This window comes from Hippocampus bargibanti, linkage group LG08, assembly GCF_051943395.1.
Source record: "Hippocampus bargibanti isolate YZ-2025 linkage group LG08, ASM5194339v1, whole genome shotgun sequence".
Taxonomy (NCBI): Eukaryota; Metazoa; Chordata; class Actinopteri; order Syngnathiformes; family Syngnathidae; genus Hippocampus; species Hippocampus bargibanti.
Genome location: NC_142741.1, coordinates 2,653,948 through 2,668,424, shown reverse-complemented (window position 1 = coordinate 2,668,424; position 14,477 = coordinate 2,653,948). Strand labels below are relative to the sequence as shown.

General features: G+C 37.9%; 1 protein-coding gene across 2 annotated transcripts in view; it reads left to right on the top strand.

Annotated features, from left to right (window-relative positions):
• The window catches only part of lrp2a (low density lipoprotein receptor-related protein 2a), a 93,483-nt gene that overhangs the window by 48,666 nt on the left and 30,340 nt on the right, over window positions 1-14,477 (top strand). The window contains exons 43-53 of one of the 2 annotated variants that reach the window (XM_089002404.1): window positions 210-499; window positions 1,651-1,851; window positions 3,672-3,698; window positions 3,772-3,807; window positions 4,058-4,300; window positions 5,411-5,536; window positions 6,730-6,849; window positions 9,806-9,937; window positions 10,960-11,161; window positions 12,165-12,460; window positions 13,434-14,100. In XM_089002404.1, coding sequence (XP_088858530.1) covers window positions 210-499; window positions 1,651-1,851; window positions 3,672-3,698; window positions 3,772-3,807; window positions 4,058-4,300; window positions 5,411-5,536; window positions 6,730-6,849; window positions 9,806-9,937; window positions 10,960-11,161; window positions 12,165-12,460; window positions 13,434-14,100 — 2,340 coding nt within the window. The remainder of the gene's footprint in view (window positions 1-209; window positions 500-1,650; window positions 1,852-3,671; window positions 3,699-3,771; window positions 3,808-4,057; window positions 4,301-5,410; window positions 5,537-6,729; window positions 6,850-9,805; window positions 9,938-10,959; window positions 11,162-12,164; window positions 12,461-13,433; window positions 14,101-14,477) is intronic. The other variant, XM_089002405.1, reaches the window with a different exon arrangement.

The following is a 14,477-nucleotide window of genomic DNA, read 5'->3' as shown; positions in this document are numbered from 1 at the left end:
TGTGTGTATGTGTGCATGTATGCATGAATTTGAATTTTTTTGTTAGTTAGTTAGTTAGTTAGTTAGTTAGTTAGTTAGTTAGTTAGTTAGTTAGTTAGTTAGTTAAACAATCCGTTTGGGTTGCAAGAGTCCATCCACGTCATGCTTTGTATCTAAAAGTCTGCCTCACCCGTATTCCTTTTGTTGTTTTATTTTCACTCCACCATCAGACAGAAAATTGAACGATCCTCTCTCACCGGATCGAATCGCGAGGTCATCGTCAGCACGGCCATCTACCCGTTCGCCATGGCGATGTTTGGCCAGTTTATTTATTGGACCGACTGGAACACACGTAGCATCTACCGCGCCAACAAACACGACGGCTCCGACCAAATGGTCATGATTCAAAACCTCCCGTCTCGACCAATGGATATCCACGTTTTGGCTAGCGGGAAGCAACAGCAGTGTACCAGTCCTTGCGAGCAGTTTAATGGGGGATGCAGTCATATTTGTACACCAGGTAGGAATACTTTAGTCATCATATACAGTGAAATAAAGAGTGTTATAAAAGTTTAATCAAGTTATTATAGATATAAAGTTAGTATAATAAAGTTTGTGCTGGCGCTGGGAAATGTGTCGGAACTCAGCGTCACAGGTTGTTTCATTCTTAAAGGGGAGTTGTTTCTGTGTTGGTGTTGGTCTTTGTTTCTGAGTTGGTGATGAGTCTGTACGTGACGTCACTGAAGGAACGCCCCTGACCGAAAAAAAGGACACATTGTAGCAGTCCTTCCATCACGTCAATGCATTTTGCTGTGCTTGTTTGGTCTGAAAACTTTGTCTTGCACCAAAAATAGGCAGAAGAGGACGACCAAGCTCCATATAAGGAATTTATCAGCTTGTGGAAACGGGCTGATTAATTCCTCACAGGAGGTCGGTCGCCAATTTCTGCCTCTTTTTTGGTGATCCATTTCCCCCCAATGTTGCCTCAAAATGGCACGGAATAAATTCCTTAATCGATTGCAAACATGTATGCTTTCCTCTTCAGAACTATTTGAATCATATTCATAATTGGATGTGTAACAAGAAAGCATATTCTCCGAATCTGAAGTCATTGTTTTGATTCGCGAGCAAGGCAAGACGTCTTGGCGTGACATCACGAACTGGGGGCGGGACTTTTGCCCAACTCGCAGCTCAATTTTTTGCAGATTTTGGACACTTTAAGTCATTTTTATTGGTGTTTTGCATTTGACAAAAAATATCAGCCTGCGTGTTTTGGGTATTTTAGATGCTATAAATTGTTTTTCTGATGTCAGTTCGGAAACAAAAAAGTGATGTCGGTTGTCCTTTAAGTATAGATGTATAGCTGTCTCATCTAGCCAGTTATCTAGCTAGCTATCTGTTAGCTATCTATTAGCTAGCTATCTTTCTATCTGAGTTACTTCCGGGTTGAGTGAACACCTAGCTAGCTATCTATTAGCTAGCTAGCTTTCTTTGAGGTTGAGTGAACGCTGGCGCGTGTGGCTGCCGCTGCTCACCCTCAGAAAAACATATCCTGTGACTGTAAAGTGACCTTGACGGTTTTGAAAGGCACTGAGAAATGAAATGTATCGTGATTATATCTTTCCAGTTGAATTATTAATCCGAAAAAAATATATAATGTGACTACATTAGGGCCGAATGGAGCGGAGTGTCACTGTCCATCGGAAGACCACTGGTACCTGGCTGACAATAAGCATTGCATCCTCGATAACGGGACCCGCTGCCAACCTGGTCAGTTTACCTGCTCGAATGGCCGCTGCATTCGTGCCCAGTGGAAGTGTGACAATGACAATGATTGCGGCGATGGCAGCGATGAGCTCGAAAGAGTCTGTGGTAAGGATGTCTTTAAATATGTCACTTTGTATTTTTTGTCTTCCCATTGTCTCTCTTATTTGATTATGTCTGCAAATTCATCTCCTTTGCTGTGGCGTCAAAGTACAATGATACCTCAGCTTACGAACTTAATTGGTTACCAGAAAGTGTGTGTAAGGCCATAAGTTTGTCTTCCAAATATTTATTTCCCATAAGAAACCATTAAAATGAGAATAATCCGTTCCCAGGTCCCCATAAAACATCATTTTCTACTTAATAAGCTTTAAAGGACAACCGACACCTCGGACAAGTTGTGTCCATAATTTGTAAAATCACTTCAAATGACTTCTACTAAGCGTATTTTACAAAGATTCCACCGCATAGAGCTATATTTTACGTTTTAAGACTCGCACTGAATATTCAGGAAGTCTTGTTTTCGAGTTGATGACGATGCCTGACGTGACGTCACAGAGGGACCGCCCCTGACCGAGAAACCGACACACAATGCATTTTGGGTACTTTGTTTGGCCTGAAAACTTCGTGTTGATGTTGAAATTAGAAGGAAAACACATGAATAACGCGATGGTAAATCGTTGTTTGTTGCACCAAGACTACTATTTGATACTAGTTGACACAAATTCCCAACAGACAAATCAGCTCGTTTCCAACGGAGCTTGGGCGCCATCTTGTACATTTTCTGGGACGCTACATTGGAGTCCTGACGGCTCAAATTGATATGGGAGGACTTCTTTAATCGATTGCAAGCATTTATGCTTTCATCTTCAGAACTATGTGAATCATATTCATAACTGGATGAGTAACAGGAAAGCAGCCGGTCAGCTAGACAGCTAATTGCTAGCTAGCTAGCTAATGGATTGCAAATAAATAGCAAATAGATAGCCAGATAGCCAACAGCTAGCCAGCTAGATAGCCAGTCAGCCAGACAGCTGGATAGCTAACAGCTAGCCAGCCAGTATATATTGATTAGTCAAGGTCAAAGTCAGCTTTATTGTCAAATATGCTAATATGCGTGACAGACAGCACAGATGAAATTACTGTCTTCTGGGACCCAGCGTGCAAGGCACTTATAATGACTTTAATGAACATAATAAACACGAAAGTGCCAATTAATATAACGCTAAAATATGCATGACATACGGCACAGATGAAATTACTGTCCTCTCGGACCCAACGTGCAAGGCACTTATAATGACTTTAACGAACATAATAAACACGAAAGTGCCAATTAATATAACGCTTAAATATGCATGACATACGGCACAGATGAAATTACTGTCCTCTCGGACCCAACGTGCAAGGCACTTATAATGACTTTAACGAACATAATAAACACGAAAGTGCCAATTAATATAACGCTTAAATATGCATGACATACGGCACAGATGAAATTACTGTCCTCTCGGACCCAACGTGCAAGGCACTTATAATGACTTTAACGAACATAATAAACACGAAAGTGCCAATTAATATAACGCTTAAATATGCATGACATACGGCACAGATGAAATTACTGTCCTCTCGGACCCAGCGTGCAAGGCACTTATAATGACTTTAACAAATATTAGTTTGCATTTTCGTGTTTATTATGTTTGTTCAAGTCATTACAAGTGCCTTGCACGCTGGGTCCGAGAGGACAGTAATTTCATCTGTGCTGTATGTCATCCATATTTAAGCGTTATATGAATGAGCATTTTCGTGTTTATTATGTACCGCTTAAAATCATGCATAAAATCATTTGCAGTTCGTAAAATGAGGTATCACTGTATTACTTCTTTCCCTAACACGCTCTTTCTTTCCCTGTGACAATAATTGCTGCACAGGAGTCAAGTCTGACTTCAACTTTGTAGGTGTGTACGCATCATTTTTTCATTCTTCCTAGTAACAAATCAGTACTAATCCCAATCAAATCTTTGCATGCAGTCTCTCAGTTCCTGTCATCGTTTGTAGCCTTGTCAGGTAACCTGAACATTCGATAAATACAGTAAAGTCTCGTTATATCGATATTCAAGGGAGTCCGAAAAAATATCGAAAAATATAACCGGGACTATCGATATATCCGACCCTGTTTGCATGTAATTTTCTCCGTTCGTGCATAGAAATAGTATCGATATAACCAGGACTATCGATATATCCGATATCGATATAACGAGACTTTACTGTATGTGCAGTTTCACTCAAAGTCTCAAATAAATATTCCATTTATTAGCCTTCCACACATGTGACCCCACGGTGTTCACCTGCGGCAACGGGCGTTGCGTGCCGTACCACTACCGCTGCGACCACTACGACGACTGCGACGACAACAGCGACGAAGCCGGTTGTCTTTTCAGGCAGTGCGATCCCAACGCGGAGTTCGCCTGCAACAACGGCCGTTGCATTTCCAAGGATTACGTTTGCAACGGAATCAATAACTGCTACGACAACGGCACCTCGGATGAGCAAAACTGCCGTGAGTCAATTTCTTTATCTTGGCTTTACTGCCTGGTGCTTTCTACTATCTTTGTGACTGCTTTAATTTTTCCTGTGTAAGATAGTTGTCCATGTTAAGCACTTTGTTGCTGCTGTTGTTAAGGGACAACCGATGCCTCCGGTTTATTTATTATTGTGTCCATAATTTGTAAAAATACTTCAAATGACTTCTACTGAGCGTATTTTACAAAGATTCCACTGTATTTAGCTGTATTTTACGTTTTAAGACTCATGCTGAACATTCATGAAGTCTTGTTTTCAAGTTGATGACGATGCCTGACGTGACGTCACGGAGGGAACGCCCCTGACCGAGAAAGCGACACGCAATGCATTTTGGGTACTTTGTTTGGTTTGAAAACTTCGTGTTGATCTGTGTTGATGGCGAAATTAGAAGGAAAACATAAATAACGCGATTTTGAATCATTGTGTGTTGCACCAAGACGACTATTTGATACTAGTTGACACAAATTCCCAGCATACAAATCAGCCCATTTCCAACGGCGCTTGGGCGCCATCTTGTGCATTTTCCGGGACGCTACCTTGCTGTCATTGACGGCTCGAATTGATATGGGAGGACTCCTTTAATCGATTGCAAACATTTATGCTTTCCTCTTCAGAACTATTTGAATCATATTCATAACTGGATGAGTAAGAAGAAAGCATATTCTCTGAATCTGAAGCCATTGTTTTGATTCTAGAGCAAGGCAAGACGTCCTGGCGCGACGTCACGAACAAGGGGGCGCGGGACCTTCTGAAACTCGCAATTTCTGGGATCATTTTGAAGTAGTTTTGGGACACTTTAACTCATTTTTATTGCCGTTTTGCATTTGACTAAAAATATCAGCCTGCGTGTTTTGGGTATTTTAGATGCTATAAAACGTTTTTCTGTTGTCAGTTAGGAAACAAAAAAATTGCGTCGGTTGTCCTTTAAAGTGCTATATAAATGTATTGTATTGTAATCACACAAATCTGTAAAACATTTTCAGTTTTTGGGCTCAATTTCAGGAATGCACTCCAACCTCTATACACTAAATCAAAAATGAGTATCGTACTTTTTTCTGCACACTGATACTTTTTTTTGACAATTTAGCTGAGAGAACCTGCCAACCGGAACACACCAAATGTCAGTCGACCAACATTTGCATCCCACGTTCATACTTGTGCGATGGAGACAATGACTGCGGAGATATGAGTGACGAGAGTCCGACGCACTGTGGTGAGTTCAACACCAACTACCGTATTTATTCGGGGTATAAAGCGCACCCAAAAGCCTTTTTTTTTTTTTTTTTTTTCAAAAGATGAGCCCGCACCGAGTCTCTATTCAACATTTTGAATGGATTTCGATTTACGACCAAGTCAGAATTCGGAGTTAAGTCGGAATTAGGAGTTAAAAGTTGGAATTCTGAGTTAGAAGTCGGAATTCTGAGTTAAAGGTCGGAATTCTGAGTTTAAGGTCAGAATTCTTAGTTAAAAGTCGGAATTATGAGTTAAAGGTCTGAATTCTGAGTTAAAAGTCGGGATTTTGAGTTAAAAGTCAGAATTCTGAGTTTAAGGTCGGAATTCTGAGTTTAAAGTCGGAATTCTGAGTTAAAAGTCGGAGTTCTGAGTTAAAAGTCGGAATTCTGAGTTAAAAGTCGGAATTTTGAGTTGGAAGTCGGAACTCTGAATTAAAAGTTGGAATTTTGAGTTAAAAGTCGGAATTCTGAGTTAAAAGTCGGAATTCTGAGTTAAAGGTCGGAATTCTGAGTTCAAAGTAGGAATTCTGAGTTTAAGGTCGGAATTCTGAGTTAAAGGTCGGAATTCTGAGTTAAAGGTCAGAATTCTGAGTTAAAAGTCGGAATTCTGAGTTAAAAGTTGGAGTTCTGAGTTAAAAGTCGGAATTCTGAGTTAAAAGTCGGAATTTTGAGTTGGAAGTCGGAATTCTGAATTAAAAGTCGGAATTTTGAGGTGGAAGTCGGAATTCTGAATTAAAAGTCGGAATTCTGAATTAGAAGTCGGAATTCTGAATTAGAAGTCGGAATTCTGAGTTAAAGCTCGGAATTCCTAGTTAGAGGTCGGAATTCTGTGTTCAAAGTCGGAATTCTGAGTTAAATGTCTGAATTCTGAGTTAAAAGTCAGAATTCTGAGTTAAAGATTAGAATTCTGAGTTAAAAGTCAGAATTCTGAGTTTAAGGTCGGAATTCTGAGTTAAAGGTCGGAATTCTGAGTTAGAGGTCGGAATTCTGAGTTAAAAGTCGGAATTCTGAGTTAAAGGTCGGAATTCTGAGTCAGAAGTCGGAATTCTGAGTTAAAAGTCGGAATTCTGAGTTAAAAGTCAGAATTCTGAGTTAAATGTGTGCGTGTTACTTCTGGGGTTGAGTGAACTGAGTCGACTGATGTCATCATAATCTTTCCCATTTTCCCACCTAGCTACATCCACATGTTCCCAAACCGAGTTCCGTTGTTCCAGCGGCCGTTGCATCCCCGCCCACTGGTACTGTGACGGCGGGGCCGATTGTGCTAATGGTTCTGATGAACCCCTTTCCTGCAGTGAGTGTCACACAACTCTTTTTTTTATTTTACTCCGAATGGCTTAAAGGACAACCGACGTCACTTTTTTGTTTCCTAACTGATATCAGACAAACGTTTTATAGCATCTAAAATACCCAAAACATGCAGTATGATATTTTTATTACATGGAGCTTGGACGCCCTCTTCTGGCTCTTTCTGGTGCAACACGAGGTTTTCAGACCAAACAAGCATTGACGTGATGGAAGGGCTGCTACAATGTGTCCTTTTTTTTCGGTCAGGGGCGTTCCTTCAGTGACGTCACGTTCGGACTCGTCACCAACTCAAAAACAAGACTTCCGGAATATTCAGCACGAGTCTTAAAACGTAAAATATCGCTATATGCTGTGGAATCTTATTAAAATCCGCTCAGTAGAAGTCATTTGAAGCCATTTTACAAATTATGGACACAACTTGTCCGGAGATGTCGGTTGTCCTTTAAATGGCCTTTGCTGGCCTTGTGTGCCTGAACTCACCACCATCACGTGCCCCTCCCCCCAAACGCATTTGTGCCTGTCCGCCCATCTAAGAAGCGGTGAGTGATGCAGTGGAGAGGGTGTATCTCTTTGTTGACGAGGTGGTCAGCCCAGGCCTCCCATTATGCGTTAGATTTCTACTGTGGCGCACCCCCCTTCAATTCAACCTCCTTTTGTCCTGTGGGGGGTTACACAGCTTCACGTCGGCTTTTGTTTAGATAGCTCGCCGTGCATTGGAATGTGGACTTAGCAGGGTTATTTTGACAGTTGTTGTTTTTTTTAACTCCAGGGCAGTGTTAGATCGCCAAATTTATCATTAACGGGAGTAGCGGCGAATGACAAAAATGTGTTTTATAAGAAAATACATATTCTGGTTCTTAGCCAGAATCCTCACATGGACAAAATCAGTTTTTTTCGGGAAATAAAAGCAAAAAAAAAAAAAAAAAAAAGATTGTTCAAAGCGGGCAACCTCTACCAAATTGTAATTCAGCATCCATGAATTTCCAAATCCGTAGATTAAAAATAAACATATGCATAAACAATAAAAATAGTCATTCATCCTAAACAAAATAAATAAATATATTAAATAAATATGTAAAGACACAATAAATCAATCAATTAATTAATATATAAAAACACAAACAAACAAATATTAAAATAAATAAATAAATACACAAATAAATACATAGATGACTACATAAATAAATACATAACTAAATGCATAAATAAATGCATAAATAATGACATAAATAAATACATAAAAACGACATAAATAAATACATAAATAAATACATAAATAAATAAATAAATAAATAAATAAATAGATACATAAATAAATAAATCAATTCATTTATGTATAAAAACAAACAAAGAAACAAATATTAAAGTAAATAAATAAATACACAAATAAATACATAGATAACTACATAAAGAAATACATAACTAAATGCATAAATAAATACACAAATGCATAAGTAAATGCATAAATAATGACATAAATAAATACATAAAAACGACATAAATAAATAAATAAATAGATAGATACATAAATAAATAAATCAATTCATTTATGTATAAAAACAAACAAACAAAGAAACAAATATTAAAGTAAATAAATAAATACACAAATAAATACATAGATAACTACATAAAGAAATACATAACTAAATGCATAAATAAATACACAAATGCATAAATAAATGCATAAATAATGACATAAATAAATACATAAAAACGACATAAATAAATAAATCAATATATACATAAATAAATAAATCAATTCATTTATGTATAAAAACAAACAAAGAAACAAATATTAAAGTAAATAAATAAATACACAAATAAATACATAGATAACTACATAAAGAAATACATAACTAAATGCATAAATAAATACACAAATGTATAAATAAATGCATAAATAATGACATAAATAAATACATAAAAACGACATAAATAAATAAATAAATAAATAAATAAATAGATAGATAGATAGATAGATAGATAGATAGATAGATAGATAGATAGATAGATAGATAGATAGATAGATAGATAGATAGATAGATACATAAATAAATACATCAATTCATTTATGTATAAAAACAAACAAACAAAGAAACAAATATTAAAGTAAATAAATAAATACACAAATAAATACATAGATAACTACATAAATAAATACATAACTAAATGCATAAATAAATACACAAATGCATAAATAATGACATAAATAAATACATAAAAACGACATAAATAAATAAATAAATAAATAAATAAATAAATAGATAGATAGATACATAAATAAATAAATCAATTCATTTATGTATAAAAACAAACAAACAAAGAAACAAATATTAAAGTAAATAAATAAATACACAAATAAGTACATAAATAAATACATAAACAAATACACAAATAAACACATAAATAACAACATAAATAAATACATAAAATACTACATAAATAAATAAATAAATAAATAAATAAATAAATAAATTAATTAATACATTCTTATTTTCCTTTCGGCTTTTCCCTTCATTAATACATAAATAACAGTTCTTTTTACATTTTTTTCTGCGCCCTGCCAAGTTGTAATTCAGCATCCATGGATTTCCATATCTGCAGATTAAAAATAAACAAATAAATAATCAATAAATTCATAAATTGATTAATCCATAAATACAGTTTAATTAATTCATTAATGTAATCAATATCGATACATAAATAAATAGTTTAATTAATTAATTACTTTAATCAATATAGAAACACAATAAATAAACTAATTAATAAATATATAAATACACAAAAAAAACAAATAAATAAATAGCAGTTCTTTTTATATATTTTTTTTGAGCCGTGGGTTGGAAAGGATGAACTAAAAGTACCAAAAAATATGATATTTCGACACACAAGACTTATTTTGATCGCATATCTGAAATTGTGTATGTATTTTGTCTTTGTAGCCACGTTAGCCAGGACTTGCAACGCAGATCAGTTCCGTTGTGATGATGGCAGGTGCATCGCCTCGTCCTGGATCTGTGACGGAGACAACGACTGCGGTGACATGAGCGATGAAGACCAACGGCACAATTGCGGTATGCACCATACTACAGTGATACCTCGGTTTACGAACCCCTTGGCTTACGAACGTTAAATTTATGGACATTTTACCTTGGAATGTGAACTATTGTTCGGGATACACATGGTGCTGCCACAATGAGTGATGTGTCGTTTGCATTTTTTTTTGTCCTCTATTCCCCGCCCCCAGTCTTCGGTTAAAGCCACGTGATTGGTCAAGAACGCAGAAGTAAGGGGGCGTGGTTTAAACATTGAAGAGACAGGCAGACGACAGAGAGTGAGAAAATGGATAGAAAACAGTGAAATTTGGTCTCTTTTCAACTTTGATAGTTCAAAGGCAGAGTGTAGACTGCAAGGTTAAAATATCTCATCAATCAGGCTCCACAAATAACCCGCACAAGCTATTTGTACACTTGATGCTAAAAGCTATCAACCCAGCTAAATAGAACACAATTGATGAGGAACTAGGTAAAATTATCGCAGAGAAAGCACCTACATATGATCATTCCTCAAGATGGTGAAAGAAGAAGGTTACGTTCCTCATCCAAGCCGGCCACTCCATTCCATTAAGCCATCAACGACCATCACAAAGGTAAATAAAACAACTTTATTATACAGTACAGTTTATTTCTTTAATGATAATACCATAGTACATATATTATACATAAAATAAGATATATTTTGTGTAGTTTTAAGACTTAGAAAATTAGAAAGTAGAAAATTATGTTTTATGGGGACTTGGGAACGGATTATTGTCATTTTAATGGTTTCCTATGGGAAATAATTTTTTGGGATACACACTTTTCGCCTTACACACTCTGTTTGGGAACCAATTAAGTTCGTAAGCCAATTTATCATCAGTTTCATTTTGCCCTTCACTCAGATCTTCCACATTTCTGCATTTTGGTGCTAGACGTGTAAAAAAAATGGCAAGTCACAGCTGAATGTTTTTTGAAATATAGTTAGGAATGTTCGGATTGTGACACCTGGATCAACACTGTGGCCTTTTCCTTAATCAACTCTCTCTGATTGCATCCAGCCAACCGCACATGTTCAAGCACAGAGTTCACCTGCTCAAACAACCAACCACCTCAGCGCAAGTGCATTCCTCAAGACTGGCTGTGTGACGGAGACGCTGACTGCACCGATGCGCTGGATGAGCATCAGAACTGCTCGCGGAGATCCTGTGGGGTCAACGAGTTCACCTGCAGCAACGGCCTCTGCATACGTAGCTCCTACAGGTTACAACAAATACAGTGATACCTTGGCTTACGAACTTAATTGGTTCCCAGACAGAGTGTGTAAGGTGAAAAGTGTGTATCCCAAAATTGAATTTCCCATAGGAAACCATTTAAATGAGAATAATCCGTTCCCAGGTCCCCATAAAACATAATTTTCTACTTTCTAAATTTTCTAAGCCTTAAAACTACACAAAATATACTTTATTTTATTTATAATAAATGTGCTATGGTATTATAATTAAAGAAATAAACTGTACTGTCTACATAAACATTCAATACAGCGTTAAAAACCTTAGATTCTCTTCTTTCATATGAAAAAAAGAGTTAATTCCTAAGTTATATGGGTCTGGAGTTATCTGAGATTGAAATGGTGGCAGTTGTACAAAACACAGTATGATTAGAGAGTGTGTAAGGCAAAAAAGTGTGTATCCCAAAAATTAATTTCCCATAGGAAACCATGAAAATGTGACTAATCCGTTCCAAGGTCCCCATAAAACATAATTTTCTACTTTCTAAATTTTCTAAGCCTTAAAACTACACAAAATATACCTTATTTTATGTATAATAAATATGCTATGGTATTATAATTAAAGAAATAAACTGTACTGTCTACATAAACATTCAATACAGCGTTAAAAACCTTAGATTCTCTTCTTTCATATGAAAAAAAGAGTTAATTCCTAAGTTATATGGGTCTGGAGTTATCTGAGATTGAAATGGTGGCAGTTGTACAAAACACAGTATGATTAGAGAGTGTGTAAGGCAAAAAAGTGTGTATCCCAAAAATTAATTTCCCATAGGAAACCATGAAAATGTGACTAATCCGTTCCAAGGTCCCCATAAAACATAATTTTCTACTTTCTAAATTTTCTAAGCCTTAAAACTACACAAAATATACCTTATTTTACGTATAATAAATGTGCTACGGTATTATAATTAAAGAAATAAACTATACTGTATCATAAAGTCGTTTTCCATCAACCACTCTGTTTTTCTAAATCAGGTGCGACAGGCGAAACGACTGCGGCGACAGCAGCGACGAACAAGGTTGCACTTATCAGCCGTGCCAACAGCACCAGTTCACCTGCCAGAACGGACGATGCGTGTCGCAGGATTTTGTCTGCGACGGGGACAACGATTGCGGTGACGAGTCGGATGAACTGGAGCACATGTGCCGCACCCCCCCGCCCACGTGCCCACCGGGAGAGTTCAAATGTGACAATGGACACTGTGTTCAGCTAAACCAGGTGTGCAACCGGGATGACGACTGTTCTGACAACAGTGATGAGAAAGGATGCGGTAAGTTTGATGAAGATTTACTGTTCTGTGATAATAACACATTTCATTTATAAGCGCCTTTCGAAACTCTCAAGGTCACTTTACAGTCAGCAGCGGCAGCCACACGCGCCAGCGTTCACTCAACCCGAAAGTAGCTATCTTGTCACGGTTTGCGAGGTGGTGATGGTTGTGGATCCCAAATAAGCAGACAGGAGGGAGCAGCAGGTTGTATTTGACAAATTGTATTAAAATAAAGTCAGCAGGAACATCAAAGTCATCCGAACAGAAAAGTACAAAGTATTAAAGAAAACCATGAGTAAAAATCTCCCAAGATGAAACAAACCTGACAGGGTGAAACAGCAAACACATTCAATGACCCGACACGGAATGGTTGTGCCGGGAGTCCTTTTAACTGCCACTGATCGGAACGACCAACACCTGTGCAGGTGCAGGCGGGTCCGACAGCGCCACCCGTTGGTTGCCAACCAGATCGTGACATATCTAGCTAGCTAGCTATTTATTTCTTTGATTATTTATGTATTTGATTCTTTATTTAGTAATTTCATTATTATAATATTTATTTATTTATTTATTTATTTGTATGTTTGTCATATTAATCATATTGATAACTGGATGTGTAACAAGAAAGCATCGTCTCTAAATCTGAAGCCATTGTTTTGATTCTGGAGCAAGGCAGTTTGTGAAGGAGTATCCTGGCGTGACGTCACGAACAAGGGGGCGGGACTTTCTGAATCCCTCCAGTTTTGAGATCATTAGTGGCAGTTTTGGGACACTTTAAGTCATTTTTATTAGTGTTTTGCATTTGACTATAAATATCAACCTGCGTGTTTTGAGTATTTTAGATGCTAAAAAACGTTTTTCTGATGTCAGTTAGGAAACAAAAAAATGGTGTTGGTTGTCCTTTAAAAGAACATATTTTGACCACCGCAGCTCTCCTGCATAATATTTTCTTTCTGACGCTTGTATATTCCAGGTATCAACGAGTGCACAGTCCCATCCATCCATCGCTGCGACCACAATTGTTCAGACACACCCACCAGCTTCATCTGCACCTGTCGTCCCGGCTACCGCCTCATGTCGGACGGAACCACGTGCGACGATGTCAACGAATGCGCAGAGACCCCGAGCGTATGCAGCCAAGTGTGCGAGAACACGGTGGGCTCGTACGTCTGCAAATGCGCACGGGGTTTCCTCCGAGAGCCGGATATGCGCAGATGCCGCCAGAACAGCAACATCTCACCTTACCTCATCTTCAGCAACCGTTACTACCTCAGGAACCTGTCCACGGACGGCCAGGACTACTCGCTGATACTCCAGGGTTTGAACAGTGTGGTGGCCATGGATTTTGACCGCGTGGATAAGCGCTTATATTGGATCGACGTTAGCCGCAGAGTAATTGAAAGGATGTCCTTCAACGGCAGCAACAGAGAAGTGGTGGTCAACGGAGTTCTGCATGGAGAGGGCCTTGCGATCGACTGGATTGCCAGGAAACTCTACTGGGTTGATAGTTTCATCGATTGCCTTCAAGTATCTGAATTGGATGGTCGATTTGTGAAAAAACTGGCCCAACACTGCGTCGATGCCAATAACACTTACTGCTTTGAGAACCCCAGAGCCATCGTATTGCATCCTAAACATGGGTGAGTAGAAGAAAGGGTCATTTTTGAGTCTGACCAATGGATCGGCTTTCTCAACATCACAGGGATAATACTAGTGGGCCTCAATCTTCTGTACGTATGCATCTAAAAGCTAGCAACCACTCATTTGACAACGGTGAGGTTAAAATCTTAGCGAAAGAAAATAGATGGTTTGAAAGGGGAGTAAAAGAAGCTATTTTCATAAAACAGCAACCCTTCACTAAATCGCCATGGTGGGGCGAGGTTTAATTTGGATCGTTATTACAACAGACTTCTTAGGACACATCGGCTTAGTTATGGTGATGAGGTGATACCACAGCAAACGGGGCAATCAGGCCAGTCGTAGACCCCATACTCAGGCAGGACAATAGAAGTAATCA